Source organism: Taudactylus pleione, unplaced genomic scaffold, assembly GCF_031769625.1.
Source record: "Taudactylus pleione unplaced genomic scaffold, aTauple2 ptg000644l, whole genome shotgun sequence".
NCBI lineage: Eukaryota > Metazoa > Chordata > Amphibia > Anura > Myobatrachidae > Taudactylus > Taudactylus pleione.
Genome location: NW_028285046.1, coordinates 2,074,396 through 2,089,594, shown reverse-complemented (window position 1 = coordinate 2,089,594; position 15,199 = coordinate 2,074,396). Strand labels below are relative to the sequence as shown.

The following is a 15,199-nucleotide window of genomic DNA, read 5'->3' as shown; positions in this document are numbered from 1 at the left end:
GCTATTACACTTGATAACTCATTATCTGCCAATGGAATTGTGGCATAAATAGATATTCAGCATTATTACACAGGGCAGAATGAGCTTACCTTTATCATGATTATATATCCTAAAATTATCTCTCATTTACATGTTATTGACTTACAGCTATGAAGGGGAGGCCAGTAATTATTATCTCTTCATATAAGAAACCTTTGCTATCGCCTGCTGTTTACAGATCAGCAAATAAAGAATTTCCTTCTCATATCTATGAATATATATTTATTTCCCATATTTTATTGGCCCCTGACTTTCCCCATGAAGTCACAGAAAAAGATTATATTCCATAACTGGTAAAGCATCGACAGGTTCCAGGTGAGTCTGGCCGTTGTTTTAAAGTAGCAATCATTTAAAAGGTAAAACCACCTGGTTTTGCTATTTAAAAAAATCGGCCAGACACCCACTGATGTCTGCAGTGTGCAGGATATTACATTTACGCCTGTGTCTTCTGGTAAGTTTAACAAAATAAGACATGCATCTGATTACTGACATATATCAGTTTTCATAAAACTATTTGATATATTTGCTTTACCAATTCTGTGACCCGCCGATGCCTGCAGTTTGCAGGTTATTACATTTACCACAGAATCTGACCTGGTTGCTATGGGTTACAGCTCTCATAAAATGCCTCCCAATGGTGCAAATTCTACTTTCCAGGTGCTTAGGGGATTAAAGACTATTTGCAGTACGTGGATTTTTGGCTTCATATATCCATAATGTATTTGCCAATTGTATTCTTTATATCCAAAATAGACCCTTTACTGCCTTGTGTACAGATGCAAACATAATCATTCAGAATATAGTATCGGCTGGAAATTGTCACTGCAATGTTATCAAGCGTAATTGCTGTTTGTAAAGCAGGTAATGAGCAATGAGTTTGTTAAAATAAAAACACTGAGGGGAATGTGAATAAATAAGAACAAAAGACTCTATAGACTGCATCTGGTCAGGGAATTTAATACATTCTTTAATATCTGTGGCAGGGTTCTGCTATGCATCCTAATATACCATTTAAAGGGCTTTATACACAGAAAGCGAATTACATTCTGGCTGGAAACAGATTTCAGTTTAAATCTTATTTACTAACCACGATCAAGAAACAATAATGTCGAACGTATAATAGACAGCAGTTAAAATTTGACACTCTTCGATTAATTACAATGAAATCTAGATATCTCTTTCGTTCAGCTGATAGTTAATGGTGGTGCCATAGTGACACCTCAGACAATGTACAAAATTGGCAGAGCGTTCATTCTAGCACCCTGCACCTGTCACAACCCGTGCAGTTCCTCTGTCCTGCCTGGGGTGTCGCTCTCTGGTGGTTCTAGCACACACTGGTCTGTATCTTAACAGTTTGTTGCATCAGCTGAGTGTGCCAGAAGCACCAGAGTAGAGAGTGACACCCCAGACAGGAAAGAGCAAGTGCACGAGGTTGTGACAGGTGCAGGGTGCTAGAAATAACACTATGGCATATTATCAAATGTCTGAATCGCTAACAAGATTGGCAACTTGTAGGATCTTGTCAATGCTGTAAAATTATACAACCCAATTAGTACATTTTGTTACTTAGAATGGCCTGGTTGCCTTTGTAACTAAACTAAACATCAGCATATGTTATTTTGTTGTTTAGTAATCTCAGTTCTCTGTTTTGTGTTTCCCTTTCAGATTATACCAATTTTCTATGCATTTTCCTCTCCTAGGGGGGAAATTTACTAAGCAGAGCTCTTTAAAATTGCCGCACCTTTGGCCACTGGATTTAAAGGTGTAACAATATTAAATACAAAACCAGGCTGTTTTTTATGTAATATCCATGCACTTATAAATCCAATGGCCAAAACCGCTGCTCAGTAAATTTACCAGCTGAACTCTCATATTCTTGTTTTTGTGTTGTGTGTATCAATATTTCCTTCCATTACGCCCTTTATTCTGTAGGGTATTTTTGCAATAGTAGAGAACTCTAACCTGAGAGAAACAGGAGGACATAGGAGATAGGAGAAGGTGAATGACTGCAGACACACTGACATTTCCTGGCACTTTTTTTCTTTCTTTCAATTTTTTAAACCATAGTCAAATCATTAAAGACTGATGATGCTGCATAATACAGCATCACCTAAAGTCATACTTACATTTCACAGAAAACTGTATGGTTAAAATATAGCTATAGATGTGATAACAATGTAAATGAAACTTCCCAACATAGAAAAAGTAACATAAATGACCAGTGTAGAAAATAAACCCATGTCCAGGTCTCCTGCAACTTTATACTCTCTCACTTATGTGCGCCTCTGGTGCATTTTTCCCCTCAAATTGGTATACTCCTCCTCATCTCTCCCATTCACCTAAACATGCTGGGCTTCTCCTTACCTGTCCCGTTCCCCTACCATGTGTACGTCTCCTCCTCACCTCTCCTGTTCCCTTACCATGTGTAGTCTCCTTTTCACCTCTCCCGTTTTCCTACAATGTGCTGTGCTCCTACCTGCCTCTATTCTTGACATATACCAGACTTCTACTCACCTCTCCCATTCTAACATATACCGAGATCTTTCTTAATTCTTCCTTTCACACAACATATACGGGGTTCCTCCTTACCTCTCCCATTCCTCTAATATTTATTGTGCTCCTTCTTATCTCTCTCATTCCCCCAACATATAATGGGATCCTCTGCACTTCTCCCAATCCCCCAGCATGTGCAGGGTTCTTCCTCACCTCTCCCATTCTCCTAACAAGCACTGGACTCATCCTCATCTCTCTCATTCCCATAACATGTGTCATGGTCCTCCTCACCTCTCCTGTTACCCACACGTGCTAGGCTCCTCCTCACCTACTGTATCCATTCCCTTCACATGAGTTGGGTTACTCTTATATCTAGCATTGCTTTCACGTGTGCTAAGCCCCTCCTTGTCTCTACTTTTCACCTCACATGTACTAGGCTCTCCTTGTCTCTCCCATTCTCCTCACGTGTGATGGTCTCTTCCTTATCTCTCCCTTTCTTCTTATGTGTGCTGGGCCCCTCCTCGTCTATCCCTTTCTCTCCTCACGTGTGCTGGGCCCCTCCTTGTCAATCGCTTTCTCAACACGTGCTGGGCCCCTCCTTGTCTGTCCAATTCTCCTCACGTGTGCTGGGCCCCTCCTTGTCGCTCCAATTCTCCTCACGTGTGCTGGGCTCCTCCTCGTCTATCCCTTTCTCTCCTCAGGTGTGCTGGGTCTCTCCTCGTCTATCCCTTTCTCTCCTCACGTGTGCTGGGCCCCTCCTTGTCAATCCCTTTCTCAAAACGTGCTGGGCCCCTCCTTGTTTCTCCAAGTCTACTCGCGTGTGCTGGGCCTCTCCTCTTCTCTCCTCACGTGTTGGGCCCCTCTTTGTCCCATTCTCCTGACACGTGCTGGGCCCCTCCTTGTTTCTCCAAGTCTACTCGCGTGTGCTGGGCCTCTCCTCTTCTCTCCTCACGTGTTGGGCCCCTCTTTGTCCCATTCTCCTGACATGTGCTGGGCCCCTCCTAGTCTATCTTATTCTCTTCACGTGTGCTGGGCCCCTCCTTGTCTCTCATATTCTCCTCAAGTGTGCTGGGCCTCTCCTAGTCTCTCCTGACATGTGCTGGGCCCCTACTCGTCTCTTATTCTCCTCACATGTGCTGGGCCCCTCCTCGTCTCTCCCATTCTCCTCACGTGTTGGGCCCCTCCTTGTCTGTCCCATTCTCCTGACATGTGCTCGTCCCTTCCCTATCTCTCCCATTCTCCTCACATGTACAATGTAATCTCCATTCTTTACCTCACATGTAAAATATGCCTTAGTATCATTTATTAGATGTGGTGCAACCACTTAACTCTCCTTTCCATGTGTACCATTCTTCTCCATATTTCTCTCCTTCCCCTAAAAATGTGACGTTTCTTTGCATTACCCAATTTTTCTTCCCATGCCTATCTAGCATAACATCACCCTGTCTACATCTCTACCCATTTCCTCCCCAATTGACAGTTCCTTGCTGTATCCCTTGCAAACATGTAGTATAATTAAATCTAAAGGGTCTACAGATAATACATATGTAGGCTCATACACTATTATCAGTTACTACTTTTAGGAGTTAGCATTCTAAGAGCATGCCCATGTATTATTACTACCCATCTGTGCTAACATACACCGAACATCTCACATTGCTTACCTCGAGCACACACGAAGCAGAAGCTGACGTTAACAGCACAGGATGAATGCCCACTGCGTTTGGAATGGTTGCTGCAAATGATGAGACTAAAAGAGAGAATAAGGCTGCCGGCAGCCACACAGCTGTCTCCACTGTGATATGCCACAGGGCACCGCACACAGCGTAACATGCGTCCTGCAAGAGAGGAGCACATATAATTAAAAGCTTTTCACGCATACATACTCAGTGGCCACTTTACGAGGCACACCTGCTTGTTAATAGAAATGTATAAAAGCACTGCAGATATTTCAAGAGGTTCAGTTGTTGCATAGACCAAACCCCAGAATGGGGAGGAAATATGATCTAAGTTACTTTGTCTACAGAATAATTACTGGTGCCAGGTGGGTTGGTTTGACATTTTCAGAAACTGCTGATCTCATGGCTTTTTCACACACAACAAAGTTTGTAAAACAAAAAACATCCAGTGAGCGGCAGTTCTGTGGCAGAAAACACCTGGTTAATGAGAGGACAGAGGAGAATGTCCAGACAGGTTCAAGCAAACAGGAAGTTAACTAACTCAAATAACTACAGTATGCATTACAGTGGTATGCAGAAGGGCATCTCGGAATTCACAGTAACTTTGAACCTTGAAGTTAATGGGCTACAGCAGCAGAAGACCATACTGGTTTCAGTACTGTCAGGCTTACTAAAATTGAACAGCTAAAGATTGGAAGCATGTTGCCTGGTGTGACAATCATGATTCCTGTTGTGACACGCAGGGTCAAAATTATGCATTACAAAAAGTATTCCGTGAATCCGTCCTGCCTTGTGTCAACAGCTTAGGCTGGTGGTGTAACGGTTTGGAAAATGGTTTTCTAGCCACACATTAAGACCCTTATACCAACTGAGCATTCTTTAAATGCCTGAGGCTACTATTGTTGCTCATCATGTGCGTCTCTTTATGGCTACAATGTACCGCTATGCTAATAGCTATTTCCATTAGAATAACCTGACATGACACAAAGCACACATCATCTCAAACTGGTTCCATGAACATGACAATAGCACAGTGTACTTCAATGGTCTTCACAGACAACTGATCTCAATCCAAATTCACAGCATCAATGTGCAGCCAATAAATCTGCAGTGAGGATATCATGTCACCATGGGCCAGAATCTCTAAGGAATGTTTCCAGCACCTTGTCAAATCCAGGCTGTTTTTGGGGCAAAGGGAGGTTTTATCCAGTAATAGGTGCAATAAAAAAGTGGCAACTGAGCCAATATATATAATTGCACAAACATCAAATTAGTCTTAAGCTGGGTACAAACTTAAACGATATCTGTCTTTCCCGGGCAAATCGGAACGATAAGACCTGCTGTTCCATGTGCTATCTTCTGATTGGTCGTGCTGCATGGTCAATCAGAAGATATTGTCCCTTATTCAGACCCGCTCGCAAGCGGGTCGTTGGTGGGGCACTGCGCACACGCCGCGCATGCGCAAGCCCCGGAGCGAATGAGACATTCACTCGCTCCGGGGCTTGCTACAAACGGGGCGGCTGTCGATGTTGATCGACATCTCGCCCTGTTTTGTAGGCGGGGAGGGGGGGGGTGGATGGACAAACGGAGGCATTCCTGATGGAACGCCTGCCGTTTGTGTCAGTAGTGAGCTTACTGCTCTATTAGAGCAGGAAGCTCACTGGCGCTTGCAGCAGAGGAGACCCTACCACAAGGGTTTCGTCGCAAGCCCGATGGTCGCGACCATCACCTGGCCACTTGCAAAAGCTGTGGGTGGTCACCCACAGCTTAGCGAGCGGCCAGGATTCCGGCTAAAAAAAAAAAAAAGCGGCCGCCCTCATTCAGAGTGAGCGCTCGCTTTTTGCGAGCGGCTCTGAATGAGGTCTATTGTGTACGATGCCATGCTGCGGAATGCACACCGTTGCCCCCTGCATCGTGCAAGTGTGTATGCACCACACGATGCAGGGTCCCATCAACTGTCGGATCGGCCGGCTGCACATTGTTCTGATGTGTAGCTGGCTTAATAGGCACAAGCAGCAATTCAAGCTTATAAGTGCAGAAGTTTTATTCATAGCAGTTACCTTAAGGAATAAAGCTAATGCACTCAATAATAAGTAACCAGATTTATTGTATTTTTTTTTTGCCCCTTCATTGCACCCCAATCTGTGTTTGAACATATTGCACGGGCTCTTTCAGCATATGAATTGCCCTCAATATCCATTCGTTTTACAGAAACAAGCCCTGATCTAATACGGTCACCATTTTGTCATACACAGTCTATGCGTGCAAGACTCAGGGGAGGAAGTTACTATGTGAGCTTATCCATTGTACAGGAGAGGAGTGCTTCCATGAATCATTCCCTAATCAGTAAATGAATAGGAAACATACTGGTCTTCAGTATGCACATATGTGGATAAATGCATCTCTCCAGCCCTGGTCACCTTTGCAAGATCTGTAGACATCTTTGTCAGCGGTGCAGGAACTACAGCAGTGATGTGGGCACCGGAAGCCCCTGGAATCAAAGACGGTTGCAGAATATTGCCGTGCACAAGCTTCATGGTAAAACTTGCCACATGATAAGACAGAGCAGCGCTTTACACTGGTACTGGGAATCTTGCAGGAGAAGCAGGTGTGGAGGCCTGTCCAGAAAAAACAAATAGAATATACTACATAATGTAACAAATAATATTTGGCTTCTGCAGTAATGTGTAAGACACAATGATGCAGAGTATATTAGCCAGGATGTATATGTAAAACACAATGAGGCTGATACAGAGTATATTAGCCAGGATGTATATGTAAAACATAATGAGGCTGATACAGAGTATATTAGCCAGGATGTATATGTAAAACACAATGAGGCTGATACAGAGTATATTAGCCTGGATGCATACATAGACGAATCTTTGCAGTGCATCCACTGTCTATCAGTATACTTCGTTGGATACTCAGTATTATCATAAATGTGCACTTGCAGCAGATTACACTTGGTGCAAAAGGTAGGTGTGAAAACTGGTGCGTTTAACTTCTGTCCAACTCTGCTGATGTGTCAACCCGCCCCCACTGTATCTGGTGTACGTTACAATACCCCAGCACAGTTATGCTCCTTCAGTAGCAAGTGTAAATGCGTACGACTCTGCAAAGTTCCGGAGAATGCAAAGCACAAATACACACACTCTGATAGGCCTGATTCTTGTACGGGCGCAAAGCAACTGCAACTACGGATGTCCAGATTTACTACCGTATGTATGGTGAGCATCCGTCTCAAAGCGTATGGTCGCACCACCCACTGTTTTTCTGTACACAGCCGCAACCACCATCACTAGTATAGACCCTTACACCTACCCTATGCCGGGTGGAAAAAACCCATCAGAAACAGAGATGCAATTTCTCTGTACACACATAGCAGACAAGGACGGATGTCTGGCTATACACTACCACCAGTTTGCAAACATACTCTCATTTGACGGACAGAGATACGGCCATGCAAAGAGCGAACCAGATGCTCTCGTATCTTCCGTCAAAGGTGCATATGTGTTATGCACAATACGCTGATAAGCGCGGCATGTGTCCACTTTTAGACTTGCGTCCGACTCATAATAAGATGCACTCCACCCTGCATCAGCCCAGCCAGCTTTTGTGTATGTTATGGACAATTAAGGAAAGCCGTATAATGACAGAATGTCATGGAGGATCTGATATTTTCAGAGATAGCAAAGAAACAAAACCCTTCCGAAAAAAACAGCGAAGATCGGGCGAAGCACACAACCTACTGGGTTGTGGTTGTTAAGACAATAGTTGTTTATGCTATACAATCCATACCTGTTTTACATTCCATGCAGACAAACTTTCCATCTGGTAACGTTTCCATCCCCAGGCACTCAAGATGAAAGAGACGAGAGCAATCTCCATCGCAAGACACCAGCGACTCCCCGAAGTTTTCACAAATCTGGAAAAAATTATTTAAAAAAAGGTTTCCTCAGCATAATTAACATTTGGTTACTAGACATGCAAAGGCAAAGATCATTGTGGTCTTTGTAATGAAGTGCCATAAAGCTGTAGCTTTAATTCTGTTCTCTAAACAACACCATCTGCATTTATACATACCTGACACACGGTGTCTCTTTTGTTTGACCTCCGAGATACGCTGGAATCCACAGATTGGACATCAGAGGCGTCCGCATCAGCAGCAGCTGATGGGCTGTCCAATTGCTTCTCAAAACTGATCTGTGTCAAAAATCAAGAGATTAAAAAAAACAGCATGTATCTCTAATATTAAATGCCAACGCTGGTATGGCCCGAAAAAGCCAGGAAATGTACAGAATGCCACTTTAGCCTGGAATGGAGATTAGCCGTTCTACCTGGATCTCCCTAAAAGGGCCAATATATACTAATAATAACTAAAGCTTCAGCACTAAGCTGCCCCCTATCACTGTTCATGCAGGCTAGATACTAGAGAAGCTCTGTACGGAAACAGACAGTCACAGTAGAGTCTGTTCTGGTATGTGGTAGTCGCTCAGTGGTAGTCATTAGACAGATTGCTCAGTACTCCAGACAGCGCAGGTCATTTGTATGCATGCTACAAATAGCGTTCCCGCTAGGCTGTTTTAGCGGGGCGCGGCGCCCTGCCCTCTTTCTGGGAGGCAAAAAGCGCCCTGCCCTCCAGAAGGAGGGCAAAAAGCGCCCTGCCCTAACAGCCTGCGCCCGGCATCTATTCTCCCTGTCTGCACGGCTTGGGGGCTGCCCGGCGTGTCCGTAAGTGCAGGGCACGCCCCCAAGAGTGACGAAAAGGGGACGCGTCTTATAGACACGCCCCCTTTTCGATGACCACGCTCCCTTCTCGGTCGCGTGCGCGGACATGCCCTCTCTAGCTCCGGCGCCCTGCCTCGCGCCGGAGCTATAGTGAACACTACTACAAGCACATACTCCTGCTAGACTGCGGGCAGGGGCATGGGTTCTTTATATGCACCTAAGGTGTGCGCGCTCACAAAAGTGGGTGTGACCGACCGGAGAAAGGGTGTGTCCTTGTGACACCCCTCCAATTCAGCACCCTTGAGGGCGTGCCCAGCACTTACGGAGGTGCTGGGCTTCCCCCCAAGCTCTCCCCTCACGGCATCAATTCACCCGACGGAGATCGGGCACAGTAACTTTTCCCACCCGTGGGACACTGAGGCCCGTTGGTGGAGAAGGCACAGGGCAGGCTGTTTTAGTGGGACGCCACTAAAAGGGCAGGGAGCATTTTTCTCCTTTAAAATCAGGCAGGGCGCAGCGCCCCGATAAAACAGCCAAGTGAAAACTCTACATGCTAAATGTTGGGTAAATGTGACAGGTGTAGATGATACAAACTGCTTATGCCTAAAGGTGCATACACACACAACAATTTTTTGAATGATTATCGTTAACAATATCGTTTAATCATTGAAACAAAACGTTCACTTTCTGAGTGAAAACTATGAACGATTATCGTTCATGCGCGTTCACGTTTGTAGTTTGTAGTTCAGTCAGACTGACCAACTCAACGATTTTCATTAAGTTAATATGCAAAAATCGTTTGTAGTTCAAAAAAATCGTTCATAACATTTAGTAAATGAATGATTTTAGTAAACGATTTTCGTTCATTTTTCCCTTGAAAAAATTAACGAAAGTCGTTTACTAAAATCGTCTATTAGATTAAACTATTTCAATAAAAGATAAATTAAATGTTTAGCGCTGACAATTATCTAATATCTGCCTGTAAAAAAAAACAGCTGACTCAGTTAAGAGAAATTGCTGATTTCCAAATAAGATAGAAAAATCAAGCAAGTGAGGTGCTAGTGTTTGATTTTTTCAATGATAGTACACTGTATAATTTAGAGAAACAAGCAGATGCAATACTCACCTGTGTGTCATTCAGGCCACGAGAGTCGGAGTCTGACGCATCGCGGTAGGAGGAGTTAGCTAGTTCCACATCAGTGGAGGCACGGCTTCTCTTCTTCAGGGGCTTGCATGCGTCGGAGATCTCACTGGCCCCTTGAAACAAAGAATGTAAGGAGTCACTAAAGGCCCCATACATCAGCAATTCTGCAATTTGCATTCGATTGTGTATAAAAATCTTTCCCTTTTTCAATCGATTGTGGCAATTCTGCAATCGATTGAAAAAGGGAAAGATTTTTATACACAATCGATTGCAAATTGCAGAATTGCTGCAATCAATTGCTGATGTATGGGGGCCTTTTCATGCCAAAAAAAAAGTGCAATCCATTCCAATTATAGTGAATGCAAATATGAAGTAAACATCTAGGTAGATGGTTATTTGCATGTACTGTAAACGTGTAAGTTCAAACAGGTCGGGTGGTTTTGCTGGCTTGGCTGTTCTGTCCTCTGACAATGTGACTTATTAGTGACAATGCAGCTGTTCAACAAACAAATCTGGTAACGTAGGGAGATGATGTGATATCAATTGCATAGTATCCTATTCTCCGACATACTCACCCTTTTGCAATCCTGTCTGTACTGATGTTAGTGGAGTGACATCCACCTGATCATACCAAAAAAAAAAAGAAAAGAAAATGACATCATTTAACGTGTTAAACAATGAAATAGTCATTACATGCACTGAATAAAAATCTGGCACCATTCCTTCCATGGGAAGTGACAGGGGAAATGTCTGTCTGTCACGGGCTGCTGGGTATACACTGTCCGATGCGGACGACATTTAACATACAAAATATAGAATCGGACGTGCATGCAGGACAATCCAGCATGTCCGACCGATAGATATTTTACCCTCAGTCGCCCGCACACACAGTGCAATTATCGGGGGGACCTGCTGATATCGGGCGGAGTGCCCCGGTAATTGTATACCCGGCAATAGATATAAACGTTATTCATGGATTTACTAATATTGACATTTAATAATCACAGACCATTAAAAATAGGCTAGGTCAGCTCTATAACATAGTAAACGTGCAAACACAAACAATACCCTAGGTTTTAGCACAATCAGTCACAGTATATTTGCAATTACTAAAGATCTATTGATCCTGACATGAAAAAAAAACCTTAAATAACAGAACAACAGTATAACTGAAAGATGAGAATCAAAGGCCCAGATTAAGATAGGCAGACAAATTTATTTGGCTAATTTGAGCTAGATTGTGAGGAACTACAGGCAACCAAAGAGAAAGTCTTGTAACTGGAAATGCTACACACTGCATGTATGATGTAATTGGCTGTCCGCACCAACGTGGCACTGTGGTATCTAACCTTGAGAGGAAAGATCCAGCAGTTCAGCAATCACGCCACCAGTCAGCAGCAGATCTCAGTGTCTGGATTCAACATACATTTCAAAATGTGTGTGTGCACAATGCATAATCTGTTTTGGATTACAACACACAAAAAAAATGAAAACCCCACACACACACATATGTATATATATTTTTAAGTGAATGACTATAGTGTTTTGGTGTCATCATAAACAATGTAAAACATATTTGAAATGAGTCGTCATGTATGATCTCTTACGGTGGAAAATGTTGGATGTTCTACTACATACTGTAAGTAGAAAACTGAAATTCTTGTAACCAAACCAGAAGGCACTGTGTCATACTGAACTTTTCACATGTACGGGTAATGTTAACTAGCCTAAACAAGTATCATGAAACAAACGAGATAAAAAAAACATCTTTCCAACAGTTCAAGGTTTTCCAAAACTCCAAAACCAGGTTTGAAGCTAGAAACAGTCATCATGATACCTTTAGAAAGGCGGAGGAGTTCAGCGGCTGAGCCCAACAGACAGGGCTGAGAGATGCCTTTAGTTATGTGTGGTAAGGCTGTGTAATCTTTGCAGGAAGATGACGAGAGGTCAATATGAGGTTGCTGACAGTAAGGGGTGAATGCACCAAGATAAAGTAAAAAACCTTAAAGGGAAAACACTAATAGTATGCTAACTGTACAAAACAACCAGTTTATATCCACTAGAGATAAATAATCACAGTATTCACTGCCATACTAAGCACTACCAGGTATCCAAGCTAGACCCTCGCTAAGCAATAATATAGAAGCCAGCCAATGGCGCAAGAAGAGCAACTGTCTTATATTCTCCAAGAACTAATTAGATCACCTGCTCAGTAACTGCTGTATGCCAAACTTTGGTCAAACTGTTGAACTGGACCTCTAATGGAAGATAAGGTAACACATCCTCTGCAGGAAACACACTGATACATGACACATTTTAATGCAAAATATTTGCAGAATTTAGTAGATTGTAAAGAACAAAATCATGAATGGGCTTCCGTAATGTTAAAATGTAATATACTTTGAAGTCCTCAAAACCTGAGTGACATTAGATTTTACATTAAGCGATGGCATTTCTGGAGTTTAATTAATACTCTGACCCTTCTAATACTCTGAACTTCTAGAAAAGGGGTAGGCAACGTCTGTCACTCCAGCTGCTGTGGAACTACATATCCCAACATGCACAGAGACAATTTCACATGCCCTATCAGTGGAACTGTTGCAGAGCATGATGGGATGTGCAGTTCTACAGCACACATTGCCTACCCCTGTTCTAGTAGATGATGTTGCTACTCTCAACAACAATGAGCTTCTCTAAGCAACTGCCCCAGAGCTGTTCTCTTTGCTCTGATAACAATTGGAGGCAAATTCTGCATTTTTTTTCAAAGGATTTTTTTTTTTTTTTTTTAACGCCTCAACCTTTCCAAACAAAATGAAAAACTTTATATTTTACAGCTATGAATCAAGAAAAACATGCATAAATTACAGACATGTACTATTTTCCACATTTCACCCCATGATCGCTTTTACATAATCAGGGAAAACCCAGAAAATTTGCCTATTTTCTTGTATCATTTTGCACGTTTGTCTCCCCATATCTAGTCAGAGACTGAAATAGTACTTCCGTTTATTTACTAACTAATCCAATGCATGCTGGACGTACCTAGCAACAGCTAGGTTATTACGTTACCAAGGGTGGAACAGTAATGCATTGTATGATAAAATGGATCCAGCTACACCATGCATATATGGCTTGATAAACAGAATAAAATCCCATGCGACATCACTGAGGTTCCCTGTGACAACGTGGAAGCTGTTTGTACACATCTCTGGGCTACAAGTGGAGATTGTATAAAGGAGCGTACACACTAGACGATATGCTCCCTGGGCGATATCGTGTAGTGTGTCCCCGGCAGGCTGTGCTCAATGTCGTTCATGACATTGAGCACACCCGCTGAACGATACCATTAACGATATCGTTCAGCGCCGGGCTCTCTCCCGCATTCCCCAACATGCAGCAACCTGACAACATCGTCAAGTTGGCCTGCATGTTTACTCGATAAACGATAATGACGAACGACCCGCGGGAACGCGCGTCGTCTTTATCGTTCATCGTTTTGATGTTAAAAATTAACGATAAAGTGGACGACTGAACGATAGCGATATCGTTCAGTCGTCCACTTTAATCGCCCAGTGTGTACGCACCTTAAAAGTGCAATTCTACTTCTGTTATGACATTTAACAGTCAGCCAGTGTTGTGGCACAGCCAGTTTATAATTAAAAGCATTACAATGTAATGAGGTGTTAAAGTGTATGGAGGAATTCCTCCAGGTGTCTGTAGAAGACTGAACATGTCTGTGTGTGAGGATAACAGTACTGCAGTAATAGTTTGCTTCCGACCATACCAGATACTCTGTTTCCGGACAATAATGCCATACATCTGCTTCACTATGTGTGTATATGTATGCTCACATTCTGAAGAACACTCATCAGACTGATCCACAACAATGTCCCTGGAATATTGTGGTAACAAATGAAGACAATATATTAAGAATGTTTTACTAGCATATAAGTATGATATATGAAATCTGTTTACACAGATTAGCTGTAGTTCACTTTGGTTTTCAGAACACGCAGGTAGTTTTGCTGCTAATCTTAAACATTATTATTATTGTGTGGCACAAATGCATCAGATGTGTTATCATTGGGCACCGCTGTTTTGGCAACTGCTGGTAACAGGTACCCAAATGTCCCATGATACCCACCTGTTCTTTCTTCACCTTCTTCTTTGGCACGGAGTCCAAGGACTTCTCAGATTCGGAACGAGTCCGATTGGATCTTCTCTGGTGTTTCTTCTCTGAGGTTCCTGATAAAGAGAAACTGTGTTGTGCATTAATCCGTAATTGGGTCAGTCCCTCCTAGGACTACAATGACCCACCTCTGGCAGCGATGACCAAGAAATGTTAAATGATTCTCTTAGTGTGCCCCTTTCCTTCAGAATTAGACCCAAAAAACATTATGTCCCATTACGCCACCGGAGCCCTGAGCACTCACAAAGGGGGACTATTACAAGATTAAACATATTGATTGTTTTACATTTCAAATTGGGTATACGCTGTATTAATAACAAAAAACACATACGCATGTACTACAGGTTGAGTCTCCATATGCAAAATGCTTGGGACCAGGGGCATTTCGGATATTGGAATATTCCGTATAAATGTCTTGGGAATGGGACCCAAATCTAAACACAGAATGCATGTATGTATTATATACTGTACACCTTATACACACAGCCTGCAGGTAATTTTATACAATATTTTCAATAGTTTTGTGGCTCAAACAAAGTTTGTGTACATACATGAAATTCATTTATGTTTCATATACTTATACACACAGCCTGCAGGTAGTATTATACAATGTTTTTGTGCCTTAAAGTTTGTGTACATTGAACCATCAAAAATCAGAGATTTCACTATCTCAGTCATGCTAAAAATATTCCGTATTTTGGAATATTTGAATATGGGAGACTCAACCTGTATTCCATGTATTCTATTCACAGATACTGTGAGAGATTAGTAAGTATGTATTATTTATCTTTTGCATCAGTATTTCAGATAAGTTTGAGATGATCACTGTGGCTTAATTTTGACAAATCAATAGGTCAGTTTTGCTACTTAAAATTAATAATTTCCTGTTTAAAATATAGATAGACAGAAAAAATTATCCTATCT

The 15,199-nt window shown here is 42.5% G+C and overlaps 1 protein-coding gene across 7 annotated transcripts in view; it reads right to left on the bottom strand.

The window, feature by feature from the left end:
• NSD3 (nuclear receptor binding SET domain protein 3) overlaps positions 1-15,199 on the bottom strand; it is a 114,382-nt gene that overhangs the window by 53,329 nt on the left and 45,854 nt on the right. For all 7 annotated transcript variants that reach the window (XM_088455191.1, XM_088455193.1, XM_088455194.1 and 4 more), the window contains exons 7-13: positions 14,231-14,331; positions 10,662-10,707; positions 10,069-10,199; positions 8,298-8,417; positions 8,013-8,139; positions 6,632-6,829; positions 4,197-4,370 (exon numbers count right to left, since the gene is read on the bottom strand). In XM_088455191.1, the coding sequence (XP_088311317.1) occupies positions 4,197-4,370; positions 6,632-6,829; positions 8,013-8,139; positions 8,298-8,417; positions 10,069-10,199; positions 10,662-10,707; positions 14,231-14,331 (897 nt within the window). The remainder of the gene's footprint in view (positions 1-4,196; positions 4,371-6,631; positions 6,830-8,012; positions 8,140-8,297; positions 8,418-10,068; positions 10,200-10,661; positions 10,708-14,230; positions 14,332-15,199) is intronic.